The sequence below is a fragment of the Lacerta agilis genome, chromosome 4, assembly GCF_009819535.1.
Source record: "Lacerta agilis isolate rLacAgi1 chromosome 4, rLacAgi1.pri, whole genome shotgun sequence".
Classification (NCBI taxonomy): Eukaryota; Metazoa; Chordata; class Lepidosauria; order Squamata; family Lacertidae; genus Lacerta; species Lacerta agilis.
In genome coordinates, this window is record NC_046315.1 from 63,581,738 (window position 1) to 63,606,724 (window position 24,987).

A 24,987-nucleotide genomic window follows, 5' to 3' on the forward strand; every position below is an offset into this window, starting at 1 on the left:
CTGAGATCCTAGACATATTAACCTGGGAGTAAGTTCCACTGAACTCACTGGGACTTACTTCTGAGTAGACATGCATAGGATTAGGCCACATGAGGCTGATCTATAAACTGGACAGGGTTGTTACACTTAAAAGGTTGCATGCAAATCTTAATTTTAGAAATAAATCAATAAATAAATCAGAACACCCTCCAATTTAGACCTCTGCCTTGAACATCCTGGAAAGCCCTAGGTAAATCATACTCCTCAACCATGCAGGCCTACCAATAGGCAGCCTTCCTCAACCTGATGCTCTCCAGATGTTGTGGGACTGCATGCTGGCTGGGGCTGATGGGAGTTGCAGTTTAACAATATACAGAGGTTGGTGAAGGCTGAGGTAACGTGAGGCAACTACCTTAAGGTATTTGGGTATTGTGGAAGGCCAGCAAATTGTTACTTTTTGATTTATTCTTATTGTATTTTTAATCCCACAAGAAACATTTATGGAATTTTGTGCTGAGGGTGCCAAAATAGCCCAGGCGGCCTTTCATGCTATGTACCTCAATCTGGGAAGGGGGCATTTTCTGTTCCACCTCAGGCAGCAAGTTGTCATGAACCGATCCTGCTATCTGCTGCAATGCTACTACATGTCTGTTCCTCACAAGGCTGCTGCAAGGATTCTGATATAATATACATTAAGCATTTCAAGCATTCTCACTTACTATATAAATGACAAGGGTTTTATTACATCCTCTTGCCAGATTACCACACCCAAATCACAAGCACAGACTAGAATGCCAACTTCACTCAGAAACACTGAATGAATAGAAAACCTACTCTTTAGCCCTGCCCACCCAGATTTTGAGTACATATGGGGAGGTTAAAAAAAAAAGGTAAAGGTAAAGGACCCCTGACAGTTAAGTCCAGTCGCAAACGACTCTGAGGTTGCGGCGCTCATCTCACTTTACAGGCCGAGGGAGCTGGCATTTGTCTGCAGACAGTATTTCTGGGTCATGTAGCCAGCATGACTAAGCTGCTTCTGGCACAACGGAACACCAAAACCAGAGCAGCGCACAGAAATGCCATTTACCTTCCCCCTGGAGTGGTACCTATTTATCTACAGTGCTTTCGAACTGCTAGGTTGGCAGGAGCTGGGACCAAGCAACGGGAGCTCACCCCCTCATGGGGATTTGAACCGCCAACCTTCTGATTGTCAATCCCAAGAGGCTCAGTGGTTTAGACCACAGCGCCACCCGCGTGCCACTATAGGGAGGTTAAAGTGTGTTAAATAGTAACTAATCCCAGGTAAGTGATCTTGAGTGTAAAATTAAGAGTATGATGATCAAAAGTTCAGAGCTATGTTTTGTATTTATGTCTGCAAAAACAGTTTTATTGGGTTGTGTTTTTTTTAATAACACCCCTTTTTGAATTACTTAAGGAATTAAAGCAAAGCCCACCTCGGGAGTTCAAAGGATGTCCTTCTAGATGGGGCCAGTGTAGAAAAATATCTTGCACATTCTTCTGTTACAAAGGATTCTGATTCCACAAAAAAATATTATTATCAGATTGTCTGTCTCTCATGAAGTTGCTCCCTCTTTCAATTCAACTTCAACAGGTATTACATGAAGAGGATTCCTCCCCCAATATATCTTTCATATCTTTTCAGCATTTTTATCCTATTTTAAAATTTGTCCATCATTTTTCATCTTTCTGGCTCTAGAAAGCTAATAAAAATTGATAGTCTCCCTGAGGAAAAACAGGTGAGGAGATAAGAAGAATAAAAAAACCTACATTATGTCATTCCCATAAATCTTTCCAAAATAAACAGTATTTCCCTTTCTTGTTAAATGCTTTTTAAAGATCAGATTCTGGTTTGTTTTATTAAGCATTCCTTCAGTGCTGTGGTAATCTGACAACGGTCCCGTCATTAACAGTTAACTACCTTACTTAGTCTGCATGGTAGGTTACTTTCTAAAAGCAACACTCAACGCAGGTTCTACAAGAAGCCTGCAACACACAAAGAGAACTGACAAATTTCTGAGCCAACAAATTGTGCCCGGAGAGGTTCCAAGGGTAGGCTTTGGTCGAATCCAATAAAAGCAATTCATAAAATTAAAGCTGCAATCAACAAACACTTTATCTGGGAGTGAATCTCATTAAATGCAGACTTACCGTATTTTTCACTCCAAAAGACGCACTTTTTTCCTCCTAAAAAGTAAGGGGAAATACCTGTGCGAATGGTGGTCCCTGGAGTGAATGGTGGTCCCTGGAGCCGAATTGCCCAGGGGCCAAAAGAGGACTGTGCTTTTTATTTTACAAAGGGGGGTGTTGAAAGGACCCTGCTCAGCTGCTGATCAGCAAGAGATCAGGAGAGAGATAAGAGTCCCGGCTCCCTTTCAGCCCCGCCCTTTGCCCAGGCCTCCATTGTTGAATGTGCTGCAGAGGGAGGTTGTTTGTTTCCCCAGAAACATGTGACCGGCTGTCTGGAAACTGTAGAAACGGCTCCCTTTCCTTAAGAAGCTGTAGAAATGTGAGTTTGCAAAAAAGCTGCAAAACGTTGAGCTGATCCTCAAAAAACCCAGAGATTTTAGAGGAGGAAAACCAGAAAAATAATTTTTTTCTTGTTTCCTCCTTTAAAACGAGGTGCGCCCTATTGTCCAGTGCGCCCTATGGAGCAAAAAATACAGTACTTCTGAGAAGGCATCTATGGGATTGTGCTATAAATTAGGGCCAAGACTAGTAACAGAGCAAATGAAACAGATTCAGGGTCCTGTTACAGGTTAGGGTTCCAGGACCATATATTTATTATACTCCAGAATCTCAAGTGTGGTCTAATGAACAGAGCCCTTGCATGAAAATGAACTTCCTAGTTCACCGCAATTCATGTGAGATAACCAGCCTCATATAACCAACAAGCTTAAGTTGAATTAATGCATGAAGGAGTTGATACCATAGAATAAGCAGTCCTTTAGCTATGTCCGTTTCTCTTACATTGGGAGGAAAAGGGCAACTGAGTCTATTGTGCACCCCAAACCTATAAACCTTTGTATACCCAACGGTTTGCATGTACCAAGCAGACTTCAGATGTCTTTAAACTGAAGCCCTCACACCTCACATGGTTTGTATTTTTTATTGGATTCTGTCTATGAATCGCTTCCTATAAAACACACCCCAAAGCGTTTTCACAGCAAAAACATCAACAATAAAAGCAGTTCCATATATACAAACAATTACAACAACTCTGCCTGTAAAAACATTTTCAAATCTAATAGAGATACAGATTGAGATTTTTTTTTAAAATCCACTTGCTGGAAAAAAGGAAAGCAACAGAGACAGTGCCTATCTGACATGTAACAAGAGACAGTTTGGAAAAGTAGGTGTCGCCACACTAAAGGTCTGGTCCCTATAACTACCTGATGGGATGGTATCTGCAAGAGGCCCTCTCCTGCAGAGCTCAGTGATTAGTTGAGCATATAAGGGGTGAGATGGTCTTTTAAAATTGTGTTAGTTTTCAAAAGCAAATTGCCCTGTGCCCTGGGTTTTTCAGAGGGGGGGAAGAGGGGGGAAATCAAACACCTCACCAGGTAAACAGAGTTAATATCTGAATTGTCGTCTCAGTCCTGATTAAATTTTCAGATGGAAACATGATATAATCTTAAGCAATGACTCCCAGACAATTTTTGCCCTACAACTATAATATTTTGAAGGGATCAAAGCTAGAAATGAATGCATAACAGTGATCTCATGACAATTTACAAGCCACCTGTGGGTGGTAATTCATACCCTGATTGAATTTTGTTGTAAAAAAGAAAACTTTTACAGTGAATAACCTTGTCTTTCTATGGACTTTTTCTTCATGGTCTACCGCATTCAGAGTGAACCTAAATTATTCTCCAAAAGTGTTCAGGGGAAAGAAACATGGCACCTCCTATGCTTCCAATGTTGTTGTGGCTGACCAAATTCAAAAGAAGTATTCCATCCATCCTATGTGGTCCAGATAGGGGAATCTTTGTCAACTCAAGAGCCACAGTCCTACATTGGAATCCTACCAGAAGCTGCAAGCCAGTGGTGGATCAATGGCAGCAAAACATCTTGAGGTGGTTCTGGCCTAGCAAAAAGGTATTTGTTACGGCTGATCCAAAAATATAGGTAATGCAAAACCATTCTCTTTGGATAGTCATTTGGAGCCAAGCCAACATGTGCTTCTTTCAATAACACCCATAGTGAGACAGATGTGATGTGGTAGCATGAAAATCTGAACCAGCAAAACAAAACACAACTGGACCAGCCAGTCTACCATTAGTATTCCTGTCCAGTCCTTTGAATCTGAAGTTTGTTTGCTTTTTACTGACATGAGATCAAAGTCTCCTAAAAACAGCACCTCCGGCACTCAGCCGTCATACAGCCCACATCAGATCTTTAATATATTTTTGGTCACTGTTTTTTTTTTTTTTTTTTTTAAAATTAACTCCCATGGCACCATCTCGTCTCAACGTGACTGTAATTAAAATGGCACATGTGGTCCATAACACTGGGGGGATGAGTATTGCAGTTTTCTTTCCAGTCTTCCTGATGGAGAGTTTGGAAAAGAAGACTTGTGTGCCATCACTGTGAAAACAATGGCAATATTTTTTAATTTTTTTGCCCTTGAGAGATGGGATCCAGTTGCTGTCAATAATAAGCTTGCTTGCTTGCTTGCAAAAGGAATGAAAATCATCACATCTCTGTGTCCCAGTCCTATGCTCAAACCCATTAGGGCTATGCAGTAACTGGAAACACATGGCTATTTTAAAAATAAAAATTTCACCATTGCCACTTGAGAGGTGGTAACCCACTGAGTATATTCAGTTCCATAGAGAGAGCCTCTTAAGAAGTGATTGGTACCATGCAGGCCAACTGACTAGTGCATCTAAATGCATTCTGATTGGTGCTTGCATATTTCTCTGCTAAGGTTCATTACATAAAAGCTTCACACCGTTTCCTCCAGAATCTCAAAGCCACATTATTTCTGTCCCACTGCCCCGCAGCCCCAATCACATCCTTCTATTTCAACTTTAACAGAAACGTCACCCGTGGGTCTATCTCTATCCCATTCTCTGGCCAATCAGCTCACTGCACTACTCAGGCAATCCCAATCCAAAAGTATTGCTATGGCCAGGAAGTCTCTCTCCTCCACCGTCGTGCATTTTACTTAGCCCTAGCAGTTTCACAGGCTCCATCTCTCCTGTTTTCAAGAGGGCAGTACACTCAATCAAGGCACGAGAATTAGCATAGATGGGAATCAGGAAGCTGTAGAGAGAGTTATAATTCTTCCTAATCCCTAGGCTGGCTGTGCAAATTATAATTGCAAAAGTAACACATACATAAGTAGAAGGTAAGGAATTCAGGACTGTCAGAATCCCATACAGTTTTCAGAACCAAGGGTACAGAAATCCTCTAAAAAGCAGAATGTGCATTTATGGCAAGCCACTCCAGTATCTCTGCCAAGAAAACTCCATGGACAAAGACAACAGGCATATAAAAAATGCCCCATAGGCCACATCAAACCAAACTGTTGACCAACTCCAGAAGGAGCAATACCAGAATTGCATTTTAGCAGGCAAGAGTATCCTGCATGAAATTGCTGAAACAATTCCCAGGTTTGAGGGAACTCTCTTCCCAAGGCAGCCCTGTGAGACACAATCTGAAATCCAGTATGTTCCCTCCCCTCTGGAGAGGCTTTTCAGTGGGTACAAGGCACAGGAAGGAGGATAAAGGAAGATCCATAGCTCAGGCTCATCTTCCACTCTGGCAGTTTCAGGAGAAATCCTTTATTTTAGCATTTTATTTGCTCAAATATACTTGGGAGGATTAAATATGATGGTGCTTAGTCTAAATTGACACCCTCAACTCAATGTAATCTAGTACAGCCCACAGGGTGTAAAAACTTTAATCAATAAATATAACTGTACTTAGATCACACTACATCCAGGAGGAGACATTGCTGAACACCAGTAATGATTCTGCATATCTAGGCCAGGCTTGATTATATGCTGTAATAAACACTAGGGAGGAAAAGGAGCTAATTCTTGAGTTTAGTTACCCTTTGCAGATTCATGGCTCCATGAACAAGCCTCCAAAGTTGAAACTTCAGATGTTTGGCCTCACAAATAGTTTTATTTAGCACATGTGCATCCCGCTCTTTGCGCAAGGGGTCAGAGTGGCATAAATGCAGCTCCTGTTTTGTCCTCAAAAGAGCCCTGCAAAGTAGTTAGCATGAAGAGTGGTTTGCCAGTGGCAGGTCAGTGCTCTATATTGAACCTGGGTTTAATTCATCAAATGTATGTCCTTCCTTCCAAAAAGGTGTGGGAATGTTATAAGGAAGGGAGGAGAGGATATATTGTTTTGATATTATCCCTCCTCATTCACACTAGTGCGTAAACAGCAGAGCACATTTCCTTTGCAACTTATTGGAAGCCAGTTGATGATTCATTAAAAAGGTAAAGGTAAAGGACCCCTGACAGTTAAGTCCAGTCACGAATGACTCTGAGGTTGCGGCGCTCATCTCACTTTACTGGCCAAGGGAGCCGACGTTTGTCTGCAGACAGTATTTCTGGGCCATGTGGCCAGCATGACTAAGCCGCTTCTGGCAAAACCAGAGCAGTGCACAGAAATGCCATTTACTTTCCCGCCAGAGCGGTACCTATTTATCTACTTGCACTTTGACATGCTTTCAAACTGCTAGGTTGACAGGAGCTGGGACCGAGCAACGGGAGCTCACCCCGTCACAGGGATTCAAACCACCGATCTAATCAGCAAGCCCTAGGCTCAGTGGTTTAGACCACAGCACCACCCGCGTCCCTGTTGATGATTCGTTAGAATCCTTTAATTAAGCAACCCTGTCTGGCTTCTCCAGTCTGGATTGTTCCTGGTAAATTTCCCCTTTATTTCCCTCTTAAAATAGCAACACAATACAGTCTTCTTTAAAAATAAGAATAAAGTTTCACTCACATTCAGTTCACAGCAGTGATATGAAGGCAGGCTTTATCTTGTGGTTACAGTGAAAAGAAGTCTGTGCTACATTTCAGACTTTCTGCTTGTGGGCTACATCCTACATGAAGGTTGAGCCATGCTAAGACTCAGGAGCCAGGACAGCGAGAGTCCAAGAGTAAGAGTAAGAGTTGAAGAGAGAGATGATTGCATGGCCAGCACTTTTATCTGGTCAGCTAGGGTCACACCCATCTACCTGGCCACACACAGGGTGAGGAAGCGCCAGAGCAGGTATGACAGGAAGTCTTCCCTGTATGGAGCCACATTCCCCTGTGTGTCCATTCTAGGCAACAGGAAAATGTTGTACTTGACTGTGCTAGTAATAATACATCCCACAAAAGGGAGCCCACCACATCCAACAGCTATTTATATTACCCAAAGCTGTCCAGCTAGTTGCTACACTGTCTTTAAATAATGCCCGTTCGAAAGACAGAGAAGCACTTGCGACTGCTTGATTCAAATCTATTGTAGGTTTGGTACTTTTAACAAAAGAAACTAGTCAGTCATACCACTCAAACCTTAACCACCTCCGTGTCAAGAACTGGAGGCACTTAGAAATCAGAGTAATTGATGCTCCTTCATCCTGAGATCAAAAAATTGCAACAGATGGAATAGGTACAGGTGGAAAAGAGAAGGAGGCATACAGAAAATGGAGGATAACTGAAAGAGGGTGCGGCTGCTAATAGCCAAATAATTAACCAAACTAGAAAGCCCTAAAAATGAAAACTGAATGTCTATTCACTCACACACAAATATAATATAAAGGATTTGAGATTACTTTATGTTAAAAATCACGAGGAGCTGGCAAAACTAAACCGTGGAAACTTCCGCTAGTCAGGCTGCACTGAGATGAAGAGGACACGTGTATTTGCATAAGTTTTTCCATTCGTTTCTATGGCGCAGCAGACTGCTCTGTGGGATTGTGCCCAGTTTGCATTTAGACTAGCAGAAGGCGAAGGCATTGCTGAATAATCAAAATTCTGAGAATATCCGCAGTAATGTGACAAACAGTTCTATGGAACCTCAAAGACTAACAAATTGGTTATGGCACATGCTCTCGGGGACTATAGCCCCCAAACTAACAAATGTGGTAGTCATGAGCCAGTGTGGTGTAGTGGTTAAGAGCGGCAGACTCGTAATCTGGGGAACCGGGTTCGCGTCTCCGCTCCTCCACATGCAGCTGCTGGGTGACCTTGGGCTAGTCACACTTCTTTGAAGTCTCTCAGCCTCACACACCTCACAGAGTGTTTGTTGTGGGGGAGGAAGGGAAAAGAGAATGTTAGCCGCTTTGAGACTCCTTCGGGTAGTGATAAAGCGGGATATCAAATCCAAACTCTTCTTCATGAGACTCTTTGTTGCTTTTGCTGCAACAGACTAACAAGGCTACCTTTCTGGAAACTGTTGCAATGGAAGACACTTGGCAATACAGATTCCAGTGCAAGAGAGGTTCTTGCACCCATTCTCTCTCGCATTTCATACCTGAACTTCTATGAAGCAGTAAATATGTTTGAGAAAACTGATTTCTGTGTATTACAGTGTGAACTGGCCTGCCCTACATCTCCAGAACTAATGTGCTGATCTGAACATAATTATATGTTCGATTTTGCACTTCTCCAACATTTTATGATACAGATGTAAAAGGAAAGGAACCACAGTGTGTTGAAATTCACATTTTAGGATAAAATGTTTATTGTTGTTGTTCAGTCGTTCAGTCGTGTCCGACACTTCGTGACCCCATGGACCAGAGCACGCCAGGCACGCCTATCCTTCACTGCCTCTCGCAGTTTATAAATGTTTATAAATGTACATATTTGAAAATATATTTTATACATGTTTAAATATATATTGTACCAGAAAATATCAGTACTTGAATATGAATTTTCAGGTTTTTTAAAACAAAGCAAATTAATGTGGAATTGGGGCAGAACAGAATTAACATGAATGAATATCTGTGAAGTTAGCATGGACCAGATATAGACTGATCAATCCACCCCTAAATGAAAATCAATTTAGATCTTTCTGTTCTATTTGAAATTAGCACACCTCTCCAAAGGGATCACTCCAAAGCATGGAAGAGTGTTGAGGGGCCCCCCTCTCTTTTTCCTCTTCTTGTGAGAAGAGCCAGAAAATCTGTCTGCCAAATTGTAGCCATATAACCTCATTTCTTTTATTCCATACTTCCTGTAAAGCGTACAAATGACACCAATGCAACTTAAAAATAATAATAATAATCAAGCTCCCATTTATCAGATGGCATGGAACTGCTAAACTGTAATACTATGTTGCAAAAATTTCACTGCATGGCTCCAGCCTAATTTTTAATATGACAATTGCGTTTTATTGCTTACTTCCACATTTCTATTACCAGAAAAGCCCAGCCTACTGCAGTCCTATGCTGTCGCTTCCAACAAATGGATTGTGACAGCATTAGTAGACAACAATCAGATTTTTAATAATAGTAATAGTAATAGTAATAATTCAATTCAGACCACATTGTTAATTTGCAACCTTTTTAATGGATTGAGCCTAGCCAGACATTACTATCATCCCACAACACACACAGTCCTGGCTTCAAGATCCACTACCGTCAGGTGCTTGAAGAGTGAACTGCTACAGATGACACAAACAGGTAAATGAAAACAGATACTACAGGAAAGTGCTTGGGGAGAGTGGCAGGGAGCTTGCTAGACCATGGAGGTTGCTTCAGCAGAGGTCGTCGCTGCTTGCACCACCATGACTAGCGTACATTGTACAGGATAAGGCTGCCCAGTACAGCACTCGTAAGTAAATATTCCCTTACAGTTTACCATACTCATTAATTATAATCAGATTCTAAGCACATTTCCATGCAACTGAATGAAGCTGATGAATGATTCTCCCAACTAAGCACGTTTAAACTCACAATAGTAGGCAATCATTGCTAGGGAGAAAATTCTATTGAATTCACCAGGGTCTACTTTCCAGTAAAGAAGGTGGTTAGAACTGAAATACAAATCTAAGCTTACATGAAACATATTTCCCCCTTAAAAGACACCTGATTACCACTTGATTTCCATTCACAGCTGCTTTTTCTCCAATAACTTTGATAAAACAAAGTTTAACAACATGACAAACTGAGTGCCTAACTAGAATTACACTGGCAGCATGATCCGCAAACATGTGGTGAGGTTTTTCTTAAATTCTGTGTCAGGCAAGTGGGGGGGGGGGTGGATTGTCCACATTAAGCTGCGATCTTGCAATATCTCGCCCACTACACAACTAGCTTTGTTGTGGAGGAGGAGAGACTCTCATTGGCACTAATGTGGTTTTTGCCTAATGCTAACTGCTGCATGGGGAGGGGGTGGACAGAGATATTTAATGAAATCATGGCTGGAGACAAAGGACTTAAAACTCTCCTCCCCATGCCTTGTGGTGTAGACGATGACACCCACCAAACACATCCCTGGTGTTTAATATCAAACAACTCACGTGAATGCTAACCACATCAATTAACCTAATATGCAGCTAGGCTCCCTAAGACAAACAGAAGAATAACTATTGGGGAAGCTAACTATTAGCTCAGAGATGGGGCACTCTGCATGTGAAGTTCTAAGTTCAATTTCTGCCATATCTAGTTAAAAGGAGCAGGTAAGCTTGTGGTGAAATTCTGAAATCCTAGGGAGCTGCCACCAGTCAGAGTTGGCAATGCTAGACTACAAAAGTCAAACAGGCCAAGGTAAGGTGGCTTCCTACTTAACAGATGACACTGCAGTCCCATATACTGGGATGGGCAGTGGGTAGATTACAATCTACTGGTAGATCTTCGTTTGATTTGCAGTAGATCGGCAAGGGTCTCTGACTACTACCGTAATTGTTTAACAACAGCAAAGCAACTTTTTCTTCCTTAATCAGGCTGCTGAAATGAAGAAAGCTAACTTTTGTGGGAAAGGGATGTGACCTCAGTTCAGTTCTGTGACAGAATATAAACTCCAAGGCTCAGAGGTATCCTGTTGTTGTCAACTCTTAACTGTGGGCGTGCAGTTGGTCACTCCTGGTTGGTAGATCTTGGGTTTCTAGTCAAAACAAAGTAGATCCAGCAACGCTTAACTCTGTCTACCCCTTCTATGTGTGTCTACTCAGCAATACGTTCCATTCCATTGAGTTCCGTGGGACCTACTGATAGATAAGTAGGCATAGCACTGCAGTCTCAATATAATTGTCCTACATGACCATGTGAAGTTCCAAGTTAAAACATGGTCTGCGTGCACCTACTTAGTTGCTCTGAAATATTACAAGTATATATACCGTACATATTTGCTGCGAACCAAATTAACTATCAGCAAAACATTATTTTAAACATACAGAAATGCTGTGACTTGCCCTTTCTCTGCACATTGTACGCTTATAATTTCCTCACATTTTCACTCGTCTCCCCTTGAAAACATAGAAATTTGTGTATAAAATTCCAAATCTTGATGCAATTAGAAACACTGCTAATCTTGCTTCATGCTAATTACATCAAAGGGATCAAAGTGCTGCCTATCTACCACTCAGATACGCTGAGAGAGTTCATCTTCTTCATTTAATAGTTTGGGTTTAATAGCTGATGCAGTCCCAGTGGAAAGTTTTTATATTCACATTTGGTGAGAGGATATAAAAGCACGGCTTTTGGGAAAGAAGCCTGCCTTTAAAAAAAAATATTGATAGAATCAATTGCATTTGCTCTTCTTTAGACATCATAACATAGCCATCAAATATTGCCATGGGAGTGGTAATCCCGACAGTTGTCAGATGTCATCATTGGACAGGCCATAAAATCGGGTGGAGCAAGGAGATCTGGGCAGCCAGGCTCATTACCGTCTCCAGAGCAGTAAGGAATGTGTTTGGAATAGCACAAACAGGCTCTAAGAGACAGTGCAACGTGTTCCCCGAGAATGGGAATTGTTTCTGCTCCACTCATGGCATGGCAAGATGCTTTAGAAACTCGCTGGCAATCTGCAAGGGAGGCTGCAATTTGAAAAGAGGGGTAGCAGAAACTCCACAGGGCTAGCACAAGTCCCTTTCATGAGTCAACACAGTTCTTTAGATCCAAAATCACAGCTTCTCATTTGGGAAACTCTTCCAATTTTCTGAACACAACTCCCCACCACCACCTTACGTCATCCCATTCTTTCACAGAGCCGAAGTGATTTGTTACGCCCATTCCTTTCTCACCCACACCTTTGCATACCTATGTTAAGGGCCAGACAGAATCTAATCCTTGGAGTATAAATCACAAGACAGACTATGCAAGCAATGTCAACAAAATCCGATTCACTTGAACAAGAGCAGAGTTTGAAAGGCACAATTATGTTTTGTATTCACAATTTCCCCCAAATAGTCCATTCCTTCAGCCCCAGCTCATACTAAACAATAGTCTTTGGAAATATTCCAGACATTTCTCCTTTCCAATTTCTCCCAAAAAGTCAAGCTAAAGCATTTATTATTTAGAAAAAGGCATCCCACCAACACTGTGCGTTACGTCACATTTTTCCTGAATAAAAATAATCTCATTGTAGAAAGGGAGGGAGAGTCTTGGTTCATGCAAACTATGTGTGACAATCTTCCCAAAGCCTATTTTGCTCTATTAGCAACAACATAGCAGTCACATGATAAATTGCACACTACATATTCTCACACTGAGATTATTTATCTCAAAACAGTCTTGTAAATGGATCATACTGGGAGAGACAGAAATAAGAAGAGATATTATGAAAACAATTTATAACATGCATGTTCATGCATATTAGTCTTAATCGCTTTTTACAGCAGCCATAAATCATATAGAAATCATATTTCTAACAGCCGAAAGGAATTTAAATTCTGGTCTAATTCCGCTGAATTGTTCCCTGTATATACATTATAAATGATTATACATGCAACTTTATGGAAAAATTCCATTAAGAATATCTAGTCAAAATTCAGGATCCCGCTGAAGGAATCATCTCAGTAAAGGCAGTTCCAACATCATTTTTCCATATGCATCTGCTCATGGGATTATCACGTGCCATACCACAGCGAATCCCTTTTCTCACTTACGTTGGTATGAAGCAGTGACAGGTTCTTATAACACTATAGGCTGAAGCATAAAGCCCAAAGCATCTTCACAAATTACCATATATACTTGAGTATAAGCCTAGTTTTTCAGCACATTTTTTGTGCTGAAAAAGCTGCCCTCGGCTTATACTCGAGTGAGGCGGGTGGTGGGGGTGGCGAGAAAGAAGCCCTTTCTCTCCGCTCGTGCCGCCACCCGCTCTCCCCAGTCAACCATTCCTTAAGAAGTGTACAAGAACGGCGGTTCTTTACTCTCCCCAGGCAGCTTGTTCCATTCCTGAACTGCTCGCATAAATGCAAACTTGGCAAAGGAAGAAGAGGAAGGAGCAGCCCAAAGGGTTGCTTTCGGGCTGCTCATTCCTCCTCCTCCTCCACAGCGGCAAAGGTGAACCGGCTTATACTCGAGTCAATAAGCTTTCCCAGGTTTTTGTAGGAAAATTAGGTGCCTCGGTTTATATTCGGGTCGGCTTATACTCGGGTATATACGGTATGTCCCAACCTGGCTATTGTCATTTTAATGCTCCTGGCAATGTAGAAGACAGGAAAATGTCGCTCGGTATAACCCAAGATCCACAGCATTCCCAAATAAACAGCAACTTTGTGGTCATAATTCTGAAAATCACCATGGGCTATAACTAGGGACACGCTGGGTGACATACTTCATCCTCAGGGTTTGTGTCCCTGCAGGAGTTGTAGAACACATTGTGGAGGCTTAGGTCATGGGAAAGTTATCAGAGCAAGAGAAATCCCATGAGTATTTATTTCTTAATTCAGCAACAACAGCAGAAATGGAGAGAAACTTGCTCAGCAAAGTATTGCAGGTTATAACATTTTCACACAGTTCTGCTCCTATAAAAACAATGAAGGATTTTACCTAGTTCCTTCAGGCTGTTTCACACATCACTTTGTAGGGGGGTACACATGACAGACATATGCCAACTAAAACATTTCAAGCAGCTACAGTCTGCACCATCTTCTTTTGATTGTGTACAGGTATCCTCCCCACCCTTACTTACATGTATTCTATTTGAACTCGACCATGTATACATGCGGTGCCAGGAAATTAAACCAAACCAGGAAATGGCGGGAGAGACCTCATGGCTCACAAGGAGACCCTCCTGGAGCCTCAAGGGGACTTCAGTGAAGGCAGAAAAGGCCCTGAAGAGACCGGAGGCACAGTGAGGTTTAGTTTAGGCTGCTCAGCCTCCTCGTCTAACAGCTAATGCATGCAGTAGCGCAGCAGCAGTAGCAGCAGCAGCCACTTTCCCACACGGCCTCCAGCTGACCCCAGATCTTCAGTTCTAGATTTTTGGGGTCTGGGTTGGTGAGAGGGTATCAATAAACCTTATTGCCCACTTCAGAAAATCTTAATACTGCCAGCATTAAGCAGGAAAGTTGGCAAGCAGGACTTCAATATGTGCAAGAATGCAAACTTTCATTTAAAAAGAATTATATTAACAACATGTGACTGGGCAGAAAGCCTCACAGACACAAAACCCTGCTTCCCCCACCCCACCCCCAAGTCTGCATGGGGTCGGATGGAAATACGTTTTTCTCCAGCTCCAGATCAATAACCTTTCCCCATGTCTTTCAGGTTTAATCTTCTGGCTCAGAAGAGTCCAGTGGATTTTCCAAACTCCTAATATAAAAGAAGGGAAGCTGCTTCAGTGCAAAATGAAAGTTCAAGTTTAAATGGAAAAATAAACAAACAAGCTAAACCTGCCATGAGTTCTTTCTGAGGTTTTGTCTGTTACAGGAAAGACAAGGCTGGAAAGAAAATTCTAGCATTAAGTTAACATTGTTATGCTAGGAGGCTTTATCTTGTCGGTTTTTAAAATTAATTAAATCCAACTCTGGTAGTTTGGTATTACAGCTATGTTCTTCATTTGGATGTTTTATAAGTAATCCTCAAGTCACTTTCACAGGCCTGAAACCTGCCCCAGGCCAGCCAAGCCCAGCCAAAGTAAATGTGGGATCAGGAGGATTCTGAAACTACCTAGCAAAATGACAGGAAGAAGTTTTGTAGGAAAACTTTCTTTAGCAAATTTCTCACTTTGTAACTCTTTAACTGACAATATCATTGTTTATTTACTGCGTACAAAAGAGACAAATTCTGCCAAGGCTGCGTTACAGAATGCAACTGAGGAAAAAAATGGAGGTGCTCTTCAATCATTAACTGGCTACACTAGTGTCACCCTATTTGCATGAACAATTTCAGAATGTTTCGGGGCACGATCCCTCTCCAGCTTCAGCTACAGCCAACTTGGATCAAGACACTACATACAAGACAGAGAGGCATGCATACAAATCAGGCATCCTCAATGACTGACAGCATCTCCTCCATTTGACCCAGGAATGACCTAGGTCAGGTGGATACCATTTCATGAATGGAGGTTATGAACTGCAGAGGGGCCATGGATGTTTATTACCCAATGCTCCAAGAGTTATACTGTCAGCTGAATTGGCTAAGACTCTCAGAATAATGTCTTTGCTCTAATCTTTGTTGTTGTGCTCCTTAATCTTCATCGTGTGACAGGGTCATAAGTATCCACTCTCCCATCCAAATTGCTGTCACTGCAAGCCACATTTACTACATTGCCACAAAGTGCTAAAGGGGGTCTGGAACCTTTTACTACCAAGCATGAGAATGGACAAGGGAAAGGGGGCTGTATGGGTCCTCATCCCTAAGCAATGGTGTATGTGTCAGACATGCACCCAGATGATGAATGATCAGCATCAGTCTTAAGGGGGTATCTTCTACATGTATAAGGTTTTCTCCGAAGAGAGAGAAAGTCTAATGGATCAGACTGACCACCCCCATATTAGAAAGCCTGTGCATGTAGAAGTAGTCTCTTTCTGAATGACACCCGTAACGCATATCAATTGGAGTGCACTTGCCGGTGCTTGGGGTAATGTTGAGGGAACAGGGCTAAGCCCAAACATTCCCAGGGGCTCCTTCACAGATGCTAAATATGTAAATAGCAGCTGGTCTACACAGGGAGCAGAATTGCTCGATGTTTCTCAACAGGGCCATTCAACCTTCAAGTAGGTTTGGCTAGCGAACACGGTTTGAGTGTCCACCCACCAAAGTAGAATAAAATTAAAATCCTTCCTGTGAAAAAAATTCACACATGTCATAGAGAATATGGTTTGAGCCTAGCCTCATTCTTTCAGACATCCTAGTTTTCTATGATCACAGATTTGTTTTTAATTGTCTCCTGCTGTCAGTCTGATATATTACGGTCCGGGTGGGGTGGGGTGGGGTGGGGTGGGGGAATCACTGTACTATGGAATTGTTCTGCATGTATAGATCCGTACTAAAATGAGTGCTGAGTTGTATTTATGCTGAAACCACCTTGCTAGCGCTTCACTACTTGCTGAGCCACCTATCCATGGATCAACCCAACTCATTTTTCACATGACAAGTTAGCCTCCCACCCCACCCCCAAAAAAACCTGTTCCCACTTAGAAGTTCATTGTAAGGATGCTCAGAGACAGAAGCTGTGTACATGCTATAAGCTTTAAAACACAGCTATATCATTCTTTTTCTCAGTTTGGATCAAAGCTGGTTTGGAGGAAAATACATCCAAACACACTATCTCCTAAGAAACAACAGGTTAGATATGGAATGTGGCTAATGTCATGGTTATGCTGCTTGCCAAACCAGCAGCGGGAGCACCATGGATGCAGAGTAAATGGGAGTGTGTACACAGCCTAGATTTCCCATTGTAGGAAAAAAAGGCACATCTAGTAGGGATGCACTCCAAGAGCAGGACCTCTCCTCCGACTGGGGCCACACTCCATTGCTTACTTAGCACAATGGTGAATCTGCATGTGGCTGGAGACAAGACCCAGCTGTGCACTGAAAAAGAGAGCATGGCACCGTGTCCCTTTGCTTTCTTTCCGTGTCAACCATTTGGATGGGCAGCCACTGGGAGGATTAAAGGAAAGGCAGCCCTAATACTCTGGCCGGTAAATAAATTAGGTCAAGCCAATTCTTGATGGGCTTGCTATGACAATATAATGACAGCTAGATGCATGCTCTCCCTTTGACCAAACAGAGCTAGTTATTTCTAATTTCTATAGAATTAGTTCAGCATGGAGGGGAGCAGCAGTTAGAAGTCGCATTAAGCTATGTTGTACTGTCCTTCAATAAAACAACTGGTGCAGGTAGGGAAAGCAAGAGTTAGGTCAAAGCTATTATTACTGTGTCAATATAATCATGGACGGGTTCCATTTCAAGGTCGCTTGTCTTTTGCCTGGATGGGGTGTTACCGAGGGAGTATCATTTTGAGCTTGCCGCGAAAATCTCAATTCTGAAATCTACCCTCACCCCCACCCCAAAATCCACACACAGGAGACACACAGGTTTGCATGGGAGTGTATGGCTAAGGAAAAACTTGGGCTCAAAGTGCCCGTGCCAACCTCTACCTACAGCAGCCTTTGCCAACCTGGTGCTCTCCACACCAGGACCACCATTTTGGACCACAACTCTCATCAGAGCCAACCAGCACCTGACTGGCAAAGGCTGACCTACATCAATCAAAAGGAGGGACTCTGGCCAGTTAGGCACAGTAGCCCAAGACTCCCAAGACAAGCAAATGTCTTCCTCTCCAGAGGAGACTCTACGCTTGATATACTGCAAGCCAGCAGTAGACACATCATAGAAATACGTGTAGATATCCATTGCATCCATATGATGCACACTGCAGCTTTTGCACTCCACACTTCTGCACTCAGAAACCATGGGAAGAAAGCTTAGGTCCACTAATATTCCAGACATCATGTCCACCTTCTCTTTTTTGTTCACTCTGGAAGAAAACCCTCCCTTGAATACAAAGCCTCCAAGAGTTTTCTCTTCAAAACCCCTAGCGTTCTTCAGCCCTACCATAGCCAAGCCCAGTTCATTCAGTCGCGGTGAACAGGAGGCTGGTCTGTTACCTCCCTCCTAGTTCGCTTAGCTGCCCTTCCTACTTTCTTCCCCTAGTGATCCCTTCCGTCTTCTACATCTTTGCTATTTACTTACATGTTTAAAGTTAGGACACAAAGCATCTGAAGCAGTTTCGTACCATACTGAGCTCAAGGAAGCCTATGAGGGCCCAAGGTATGCTCAGCCTTCCATCACAGCCTTTCCCCCAATTGTTCACCAACAAGGCACCTTGCATAGCTGTCGACTTTCTCTTTTTTTGCGGGAAATTCCCTTATTCCAGGGCCGTTTCCCATTGCAAAAAAAGGGAAAGTTGACAGCTATGGCCGTTTCCCAATGCAAAAAAAAAAAAAAAAGGAAGGTTGACAGCTCTGCACCTTGTTCTCCAAGAACCAGGCTTAGGAAGTCACAAGGAGCAGCTCCAAGCAACCACCAGTGTCAGAGTGTTGAGGGCAACTGCTGATTCACTGCAGCCTCCTGAAGACAAGCCTTTCCCCACTCCTCTTGCCTTGGAATAGGCAATATCTGTAGAGCACCCACCATCCTCTCCTTCCTATATTTAGTATCACGACCATCATGTAATTATCACTGCCTGTATTTAGCCAAATAATTGCTGCCCCGGTACCGAGCAGGCCTTTGTAATTAATTGATCTTTCTGTTTTGTGAGAAACAGCATACCCCTTCTGAACTCCGATTTGTTGTTGTGTTGCTCATCTGCCCCTAGTTTAAGTGTGTAATTCGTCCCATCTCACACTGTCACTCAAACTAAAGATCTGAACAAGTGTTCGCCTCGTGCATGTGCATTCCTCAACATGCGTGGACAAGGACACACAGTAATAAGAATTAAATTTTCCTAATTAAATCTTTCTAACTATGTGCTCAGTATGAGAGGGAGAGGGCTCAGATATACCACTACTAGATTTCTAAGTATCCTCAGCAGCACTGGTGGTTTTTAAAAAAGAAATATCCTCAGCTCCCTGTGCTGCAATTAGGAGTGAAATAGCACCAATTGTCTTTACAGCAACAGTGACAATCTAAAGACTTAATAACACATTTTTAAAAAAATATGGGGGGGGGAAGGGGGTGTGTGTGTGTGTGTTTGCAGTTGCAATTAAAAACATTATTCCTTAGCACCTTGGGAAATATAACCAAACAACTTTATAGTACAGGACGTTCAGCGGGAAACATGCGTTTAGTGGCGATTTGGAAATATACCACATTTCCCCATGTATAACACGACCCCATGTATAAGACAACCCCTACTTTGGGGATCCCAAAATTAAGAAATCAGTATTTTAAAGTTGCTCAGTTGTTTTTTTTTTTTTTTTTGGGAAAATCGCCCCAAAAAAGTTGTTGAGCTTTTGTGCACTTTGGCACAGCAGGTGAGAGCTGATTGAACCGTGGCAAAGCTCCCTCCTTGCCTCGGCACCATCTCGCCTCTCCAACCAGCTCCACAGCACTGGTGACTCAGGAGCCACCAGTTCACCCAAGACTTACTGTATAAATCCATGTATAAGACGACACCCAATTTTTCAACATCTTGTACAAGCAAAAATATGGTATGTGAGTCCAGGGCAGTCTCACCAGCTGGATGCCCTTCAGATGTTTTGGACTACAATTCCCATCAGTTTCACCCAGTACAAATGTGCTGGCTGCAGCTGATAGGAGTAGTCATTCCAAACATATGAAGTGTGCCACTGGTTGGGACCAATGACATTATAAGCCATAACATCTGGAGGGCACCAGGATGGTAAAACACACACACACAAAAACTTCTGGCAGTTGTTCTATTTATTCTACAAATTAAAAAAAATAATTTTTGATACTATAATATACTACTCTGAAATGTTTAATTGTTTCTTTGATTGTCCTTGAATATTCCCCACCACACTTGCCATCCTTGCCTGCCACACCCTTTGAGAACCACTGGCTTGGGAGTGTTGGATTGTGGCGCAGGAGACCATGGGCTCTTCTAGCTCAGTGTTGTCTACACTGACTGATAGAGGCTCTCCAGGGTTACAGACAATGCTCTCTTCCCAGCCCTACCTGGAGAATTCAGAGATTGAACCTGGGACCTTCTGCATGCAAAGCAGATGCTCTACCACTGAGTTGCAGCCTAAACTGGATATGAAAATCAGTCACTCTGCCCAGGGGGCCCTTGGCACAATAGTTCTGGATCAGACATCTTCAACAGAGAATGTTCAGATCTTTGAGAGAAGCAACACCATTCGAACTGGTATGAAACCAACCTAAGTTTGTTGTGCACATATATATCCCCTGCAAAGACTTTAGGTGGCACTACAAAGAGCTAAAAAAAAAAAAAGGCTAGTTCTCATTTGTTATGGTACCACATTGCAAGACTACAAAGCAGAGCCTGAAGCTCTAATCAACTTGCACACAGGGGCGTCGCTAGGGGGGTGCGGTGGGGGCGGTACGCCCCCGGGCGACAGGGGCGAGAAGCGGCGGGTGGGGGCGACAAGCGGCGCCCCTCCCGCCACTCCCCAGGCAACGCCGGTCACCCCGGGAGCAGCAGCGCTGCACGGACGGGGTGCTCCCTCGGCCGTGCGCTGTTGCTCCCGGGGTGACCGGAGCGAGCGGCGGCGCATGGGGGTGACAAGCGGCAGCCCCTCCCGCCATTCCCAAGCGCTGCCGCTCCCTCCATCACCCCAGGAGCAACAGCGCACGGCCGAGGGAGCACCCCGTCCGTGCAGCGCTGCTGCTCCCGGGGTGACCGGCAGCGTGGGGAGTGGTAGGAGGGGCCGGCGCTTGTCAGCCCCACGCGCTGCCGCTGGCTCCGTCCCCCCAGGAGCAGCAGCGCACGGTGTGTGCGGTGCTGCTGCTCCTGGGACAACGGAGCGAACGGCGGCACGTGGGGGGGACAAGAGGCAGCCCCTCCCACCATTCCCACGCGCTGCCGCTCCCTCCGTCACCCTGGGATCGCCGCTTCCACAGCCTCCTTTTGAGCCGGAGAGCTTAAAAGCGAGCTCTTCGGCTTAAAAGAGGGCTGCAGAAGCGGCGCCGGCACCCCCGGAAACGCCCTGGGGGCGGAGCGTCATGACGTCACAATGTGATGTCATGACGCCCCGCCCCCGGGGCGTTTCCTTTGCCGCCCCGGGTACCGCGGAGCCTTACTCCGCCACTGCTTGCACAGCTTATCTGCCTTACATTAATGCTCAATTATATTCTGCTGATTAGCACACAAAGAACCTGCTCTTCCTCAGATCATGCTGGTTGATGTTTCAGGTCAGGAAAAGCCCCATGAACAGTTGGTGTTAGTGGGAGGGTTTCTTTCTCTCTGTAAGCTTTCCCTTTCATTGAATGGCCACAAACTGCCTGTGGCCACAGAGTGGAAGTGTGGGGCTGCCAGCCAGGAAAGCAGCTCTGGAACTCAAGTACAGATTTCTGTACCTCTCAGGGCCTTCTTACCCATAGACACTAGTGGTCCGGGGCGCCAAGTTGTGGAGGGCACCAGGCAAGAGTCCGGGGAACTACGAACAAGCTCTGTGTGCTCGCTCACCCAACTGGTTGAGGCACAGACGTGTGTGGCGCCCCTCCTGCTAGCCGTCTTCATCTTCGAGCCGGGCATCAGGCGCTGCAGATCTCCACGGCCTGCTCCCACCCTCTGCTTGCCACCCTCGCCCACCTCCGCCATGCCGCGTCAAAGCAGCACCGTGCCCGGGGCCTCCACCTGCTATGGCCACCGCGGCACGAAGCGGCCAGCAAAGCTGACATCACCAGTAGTGCCATCCCGTCCCAAGAGGCTTCCTCCACCGCTGCTGGTGTTCCCTCCCTTTAAAAAGGTCGACAACTCTGGCAAAGGGGGGGCACCTGAGGGATCTTTGCACCACAGCAGAGGTTATGCTGAAGATGGCCCTGGTACCTCTCAGTGGAGACTCACCTCCTGCGTTTCATCACCATGGCTGTAGACATTTACAAGAGCAAGAGCTACAATCATCTAGCCCAGATCATCATTCTGCAGCTATGCTCCTTTACAAAAGGGGGTGGGTAGGAAATCATTGTTTTTTGTGTGTGTATAACATCGACCCAAAGCTTGCTCTATAAAGACAAAACCACTAGCATGAAATTGCTGCAAAGGAGGATCCACAATGAGGACCCAACCTGCAGGCATCAATTGTTCTGCAAGCCACATCCAGATGTTGGCAATGGCTGGAGGTCCTGTGCCTGCCTTTTGCTCTTGTCGCTGTGAACTATGAGCACATATGTTGGGAGCCACCAGCTCACTTCAAAACAACATCAGAGATCCCTCCTTAAGGCAGCTGCCAGCCAGTCCCTCGCCCAATATCAAGGTACCCACCTTGGCCTGGAACCCTGCACCACTTCAAGTCTTCAAAGGATTGTTGATGGGGAGAGCTTAAAGTGGGTGGTGGAGAAGGGTATTTCGTGGGGGAATCTAAGCGGGAGGGGAATCAGAGAGAGAGATGCAGAGACGTGCCTGAGGAATCCCTCAAAGCTGCCCCACCCCCTCCATTATCGCCTTCTTGAAGGCACTTCAAGTCACCGACCAGGCAAGCAATCTCCCAGAAAAACCAGGGAGAGCTGCCTCAGAAGGCGAAGCGGGAAGCCAAGTAAGGAGGGACGGAGATCAGCTTTGGTAATGGTCACCTTGCGTGTCCATTCTGTACAGAGGAGAAAAAACGCTTTTGGAGACTCACGCTTTCACGCACAGGCAGAAGGAGCTAGCCTGCCGCGAAGGAGCCCCCTCCCCTAAGTCTCCAGCATCAGCAAGAAAAGTGGGTCAGGCAGATCTCTCGCTGCACAGGGAGTAGTCGCGAGCTGAAAAATGCCTGCTCCCCCCGCCCGGACCCCTTTGCTTATCCTCTAGCGCTGAATCCCCTCCTCCGTTCCTCTTTCACCTTCCAAATGCGATTAGGTATCGATTCCCGCCTTCCCTGCACGACCCCTCTATAGGACCAGGCGACTTCGCCTTATCCGCCGCTCAGTCATTCCACCTGCAGAAAATCACTCGGGTTGGCTCGGTAAAGGCACATCCTGGGCCCCGGGCTCGGCTACCCGCACGGACGGGAATGTGGATCCCGAGGCAGGTGGAGAGGGAGGAGGGAGGCGAGAGCAAGCTTGGAAGAGGCGATCCATCGCGGCTCCTCTCCATACCACCCACGGCGTTTTAACAAGGAAATCGCTTCTCCAACCAAAACAACCGCGAAGGCGCCTTCCACACCAGTAGCGCGTCCTGCAGAAAGCCTCTGCAAACGCGCACACCCCTAAACTTTACGCACAGTTCAATCCGCAACCTCCCGCCCTACTTACTCCCACCTACCCCCCCAGAAAAACACCCCATCAAGGAATATCCTTCCCCTTGCTTTACATTCCCCCGGAGAGGGGTAAAAAGTTCGGTACACACTGCAGCTTCACGGACAGCTATAAACACTGGGAGGGGTGTGTGTGTCTTGTATATACACTCGACAACGTCCATTTATGTTGGGGCCACACCTCCAAAGGGTCCGTGTGCCACAATTTTGGCGGATCACCCCTCTTCCTTGCCAGCAATCTCGCCACCTCAAGCAAATCGCCACTCCGCCCTCCCCCCCCCCAAGCCACCCAGAGATCCATTCTCCTTTTAACATCCTCCATCAGGCCCGCCTTGATGTGAAACTGGCCAGAGGTCAAGGTGAACCACCGCTAAGGTCGCACCAAGGGGAACGAAGGAAGGAGAGGCGCATCTAGAGCTGTATAGACCGAGAGAGATAAGAGAGAGAAAAAGGTTCCACTTACGCACTGCCTCCTGCTTGGGATCCAGGCTGTGTATAACCCCTTGGACACCGCCGATCCTGCCGTGCAGCGCCCGGACCCTGCGCTGGGTGATCTGGATCTCGCCCTCGATCTCCTGGAAGAGGGCGCACGCATGCCGGGCCACATCGGAGAGCTGCCGGAGGATCCGCGACAGAGCCACGTTGCTGAGCGAGCACAGGTCCAGCACCATCAGCGCCGCCGCCTCCTTCTCCTGCCCATCGGCCGGCAGCACCACCGCCAGCCCCGCGGCTTCTTCCTCCGGCTCGTCTGTCGCAGCCGACGCCGCTGCCGCTTCGCCCGGCTCCTCTCTCGGGCTGCTCCCCGGCTGAGGAGGAGGCGGCGGCGGCGGCGGCGGCGGCTCGCCTCCCGCGCCCTCGTCCAGCACCGAGGCGACGGGCTGCCGGCGGCACAACCACTGCGGCTCCACTATCCGCTTGGCGAAAGGCATGGCTGGGGAGAGACCCTGGGCGAGTGCCGCGCTACGCCCTCCGAAGAAGCCGCTGCCGCCCTCGCGTCCCCGGCGCCGAGTGTGTCTCTCCGGGCTCTTTCCAAACTCGCCTGGCTTCCTCCTCAGTCCAAGCGTCCGTCACTTGCTAGCAGCCGGCATCGGAAGGCGCCGGGTCCCCCATGATCTCTCTCCGCGCAGGGTCCGGGGAAGCGGCCGCGGCCACCTTCGCTGCTGCTCAGTTCCTTCCTTCCCACCCGCCTCCTCTGCCGCCGCCTCGCTCTCCTCCTCCTCCTCCTTCTCCTTCTCCAGCTGCTGCTCCCGGCAAGCTCCCTCCTCTGCCGCGCGCCCCTCGCTTCGCTACGCAGCCCGAGCCTTCGGCGCGAGAGGTGGATTTTAACAGGGCGCCTTGAAAACCCGGAGAAAGGAACCCGCGCCGCTCTATTGTGAGGAGGAGCAGAGCAGGCAGGCAGGGAGAGACACCCACTCGGCGCAGGGAAGGAGGCGGCGGCGGCGGGCACGGAGAGGCATTCCCCCTCGCGACCGCGAGGGGTCACTGCAGGCTCCGCGCAGCGCCTGGTTGGTTGGCTGGCTGGTTGGCTGGCGGACTACCACCATCAGTGGCTCAGAACTTGGGAGCTGGAGGGAGGATTTGGAAGTTTGGCAGCCGAAGGGAACATCATCGCTTTTGAGATGCTCCCAAAGAGAGGAGAGGTATGCGCTGGGCTAGTGGGTTTCGAAAAGCAAAAAGGACTGCCTTAGGAATGCC

General features: G+C 45.9%; 1 protein-coding gene across 4 annotated transcripts in view; it reads right to left on the bottom strand.

Annotated features, from left to right (window-relative positions):
- NHS (NHS actin remodeling regulator) overlaps positions 1-24,681 on the bottom strand; it is a 247,255-nt gene extending 222,574 nt beyond the window's left edge. For 3 of the 4 annotated variants that reach the window (XM_033147336.1, XM_033147338.1, XM_033147335.1), the window contains exon 1: positions 23,756-24,680. In XM_033147336.1, the coding sequence (XP_033003227.1) occupies positions 23,756-24,221 (466 nt within the window). In that variant the 5' untranslated portion in view covers positions 24,222-24,680. Of the gene's footprint in view, positions 1-23,755 lie in introns of all 4 variants that reach the window. The other variant, XM_033147339.1, reaches the window with a different exon arrangement.
- Between the last annotated feature and the right edge of the window lie 306 nt (positions 24,682-24,987).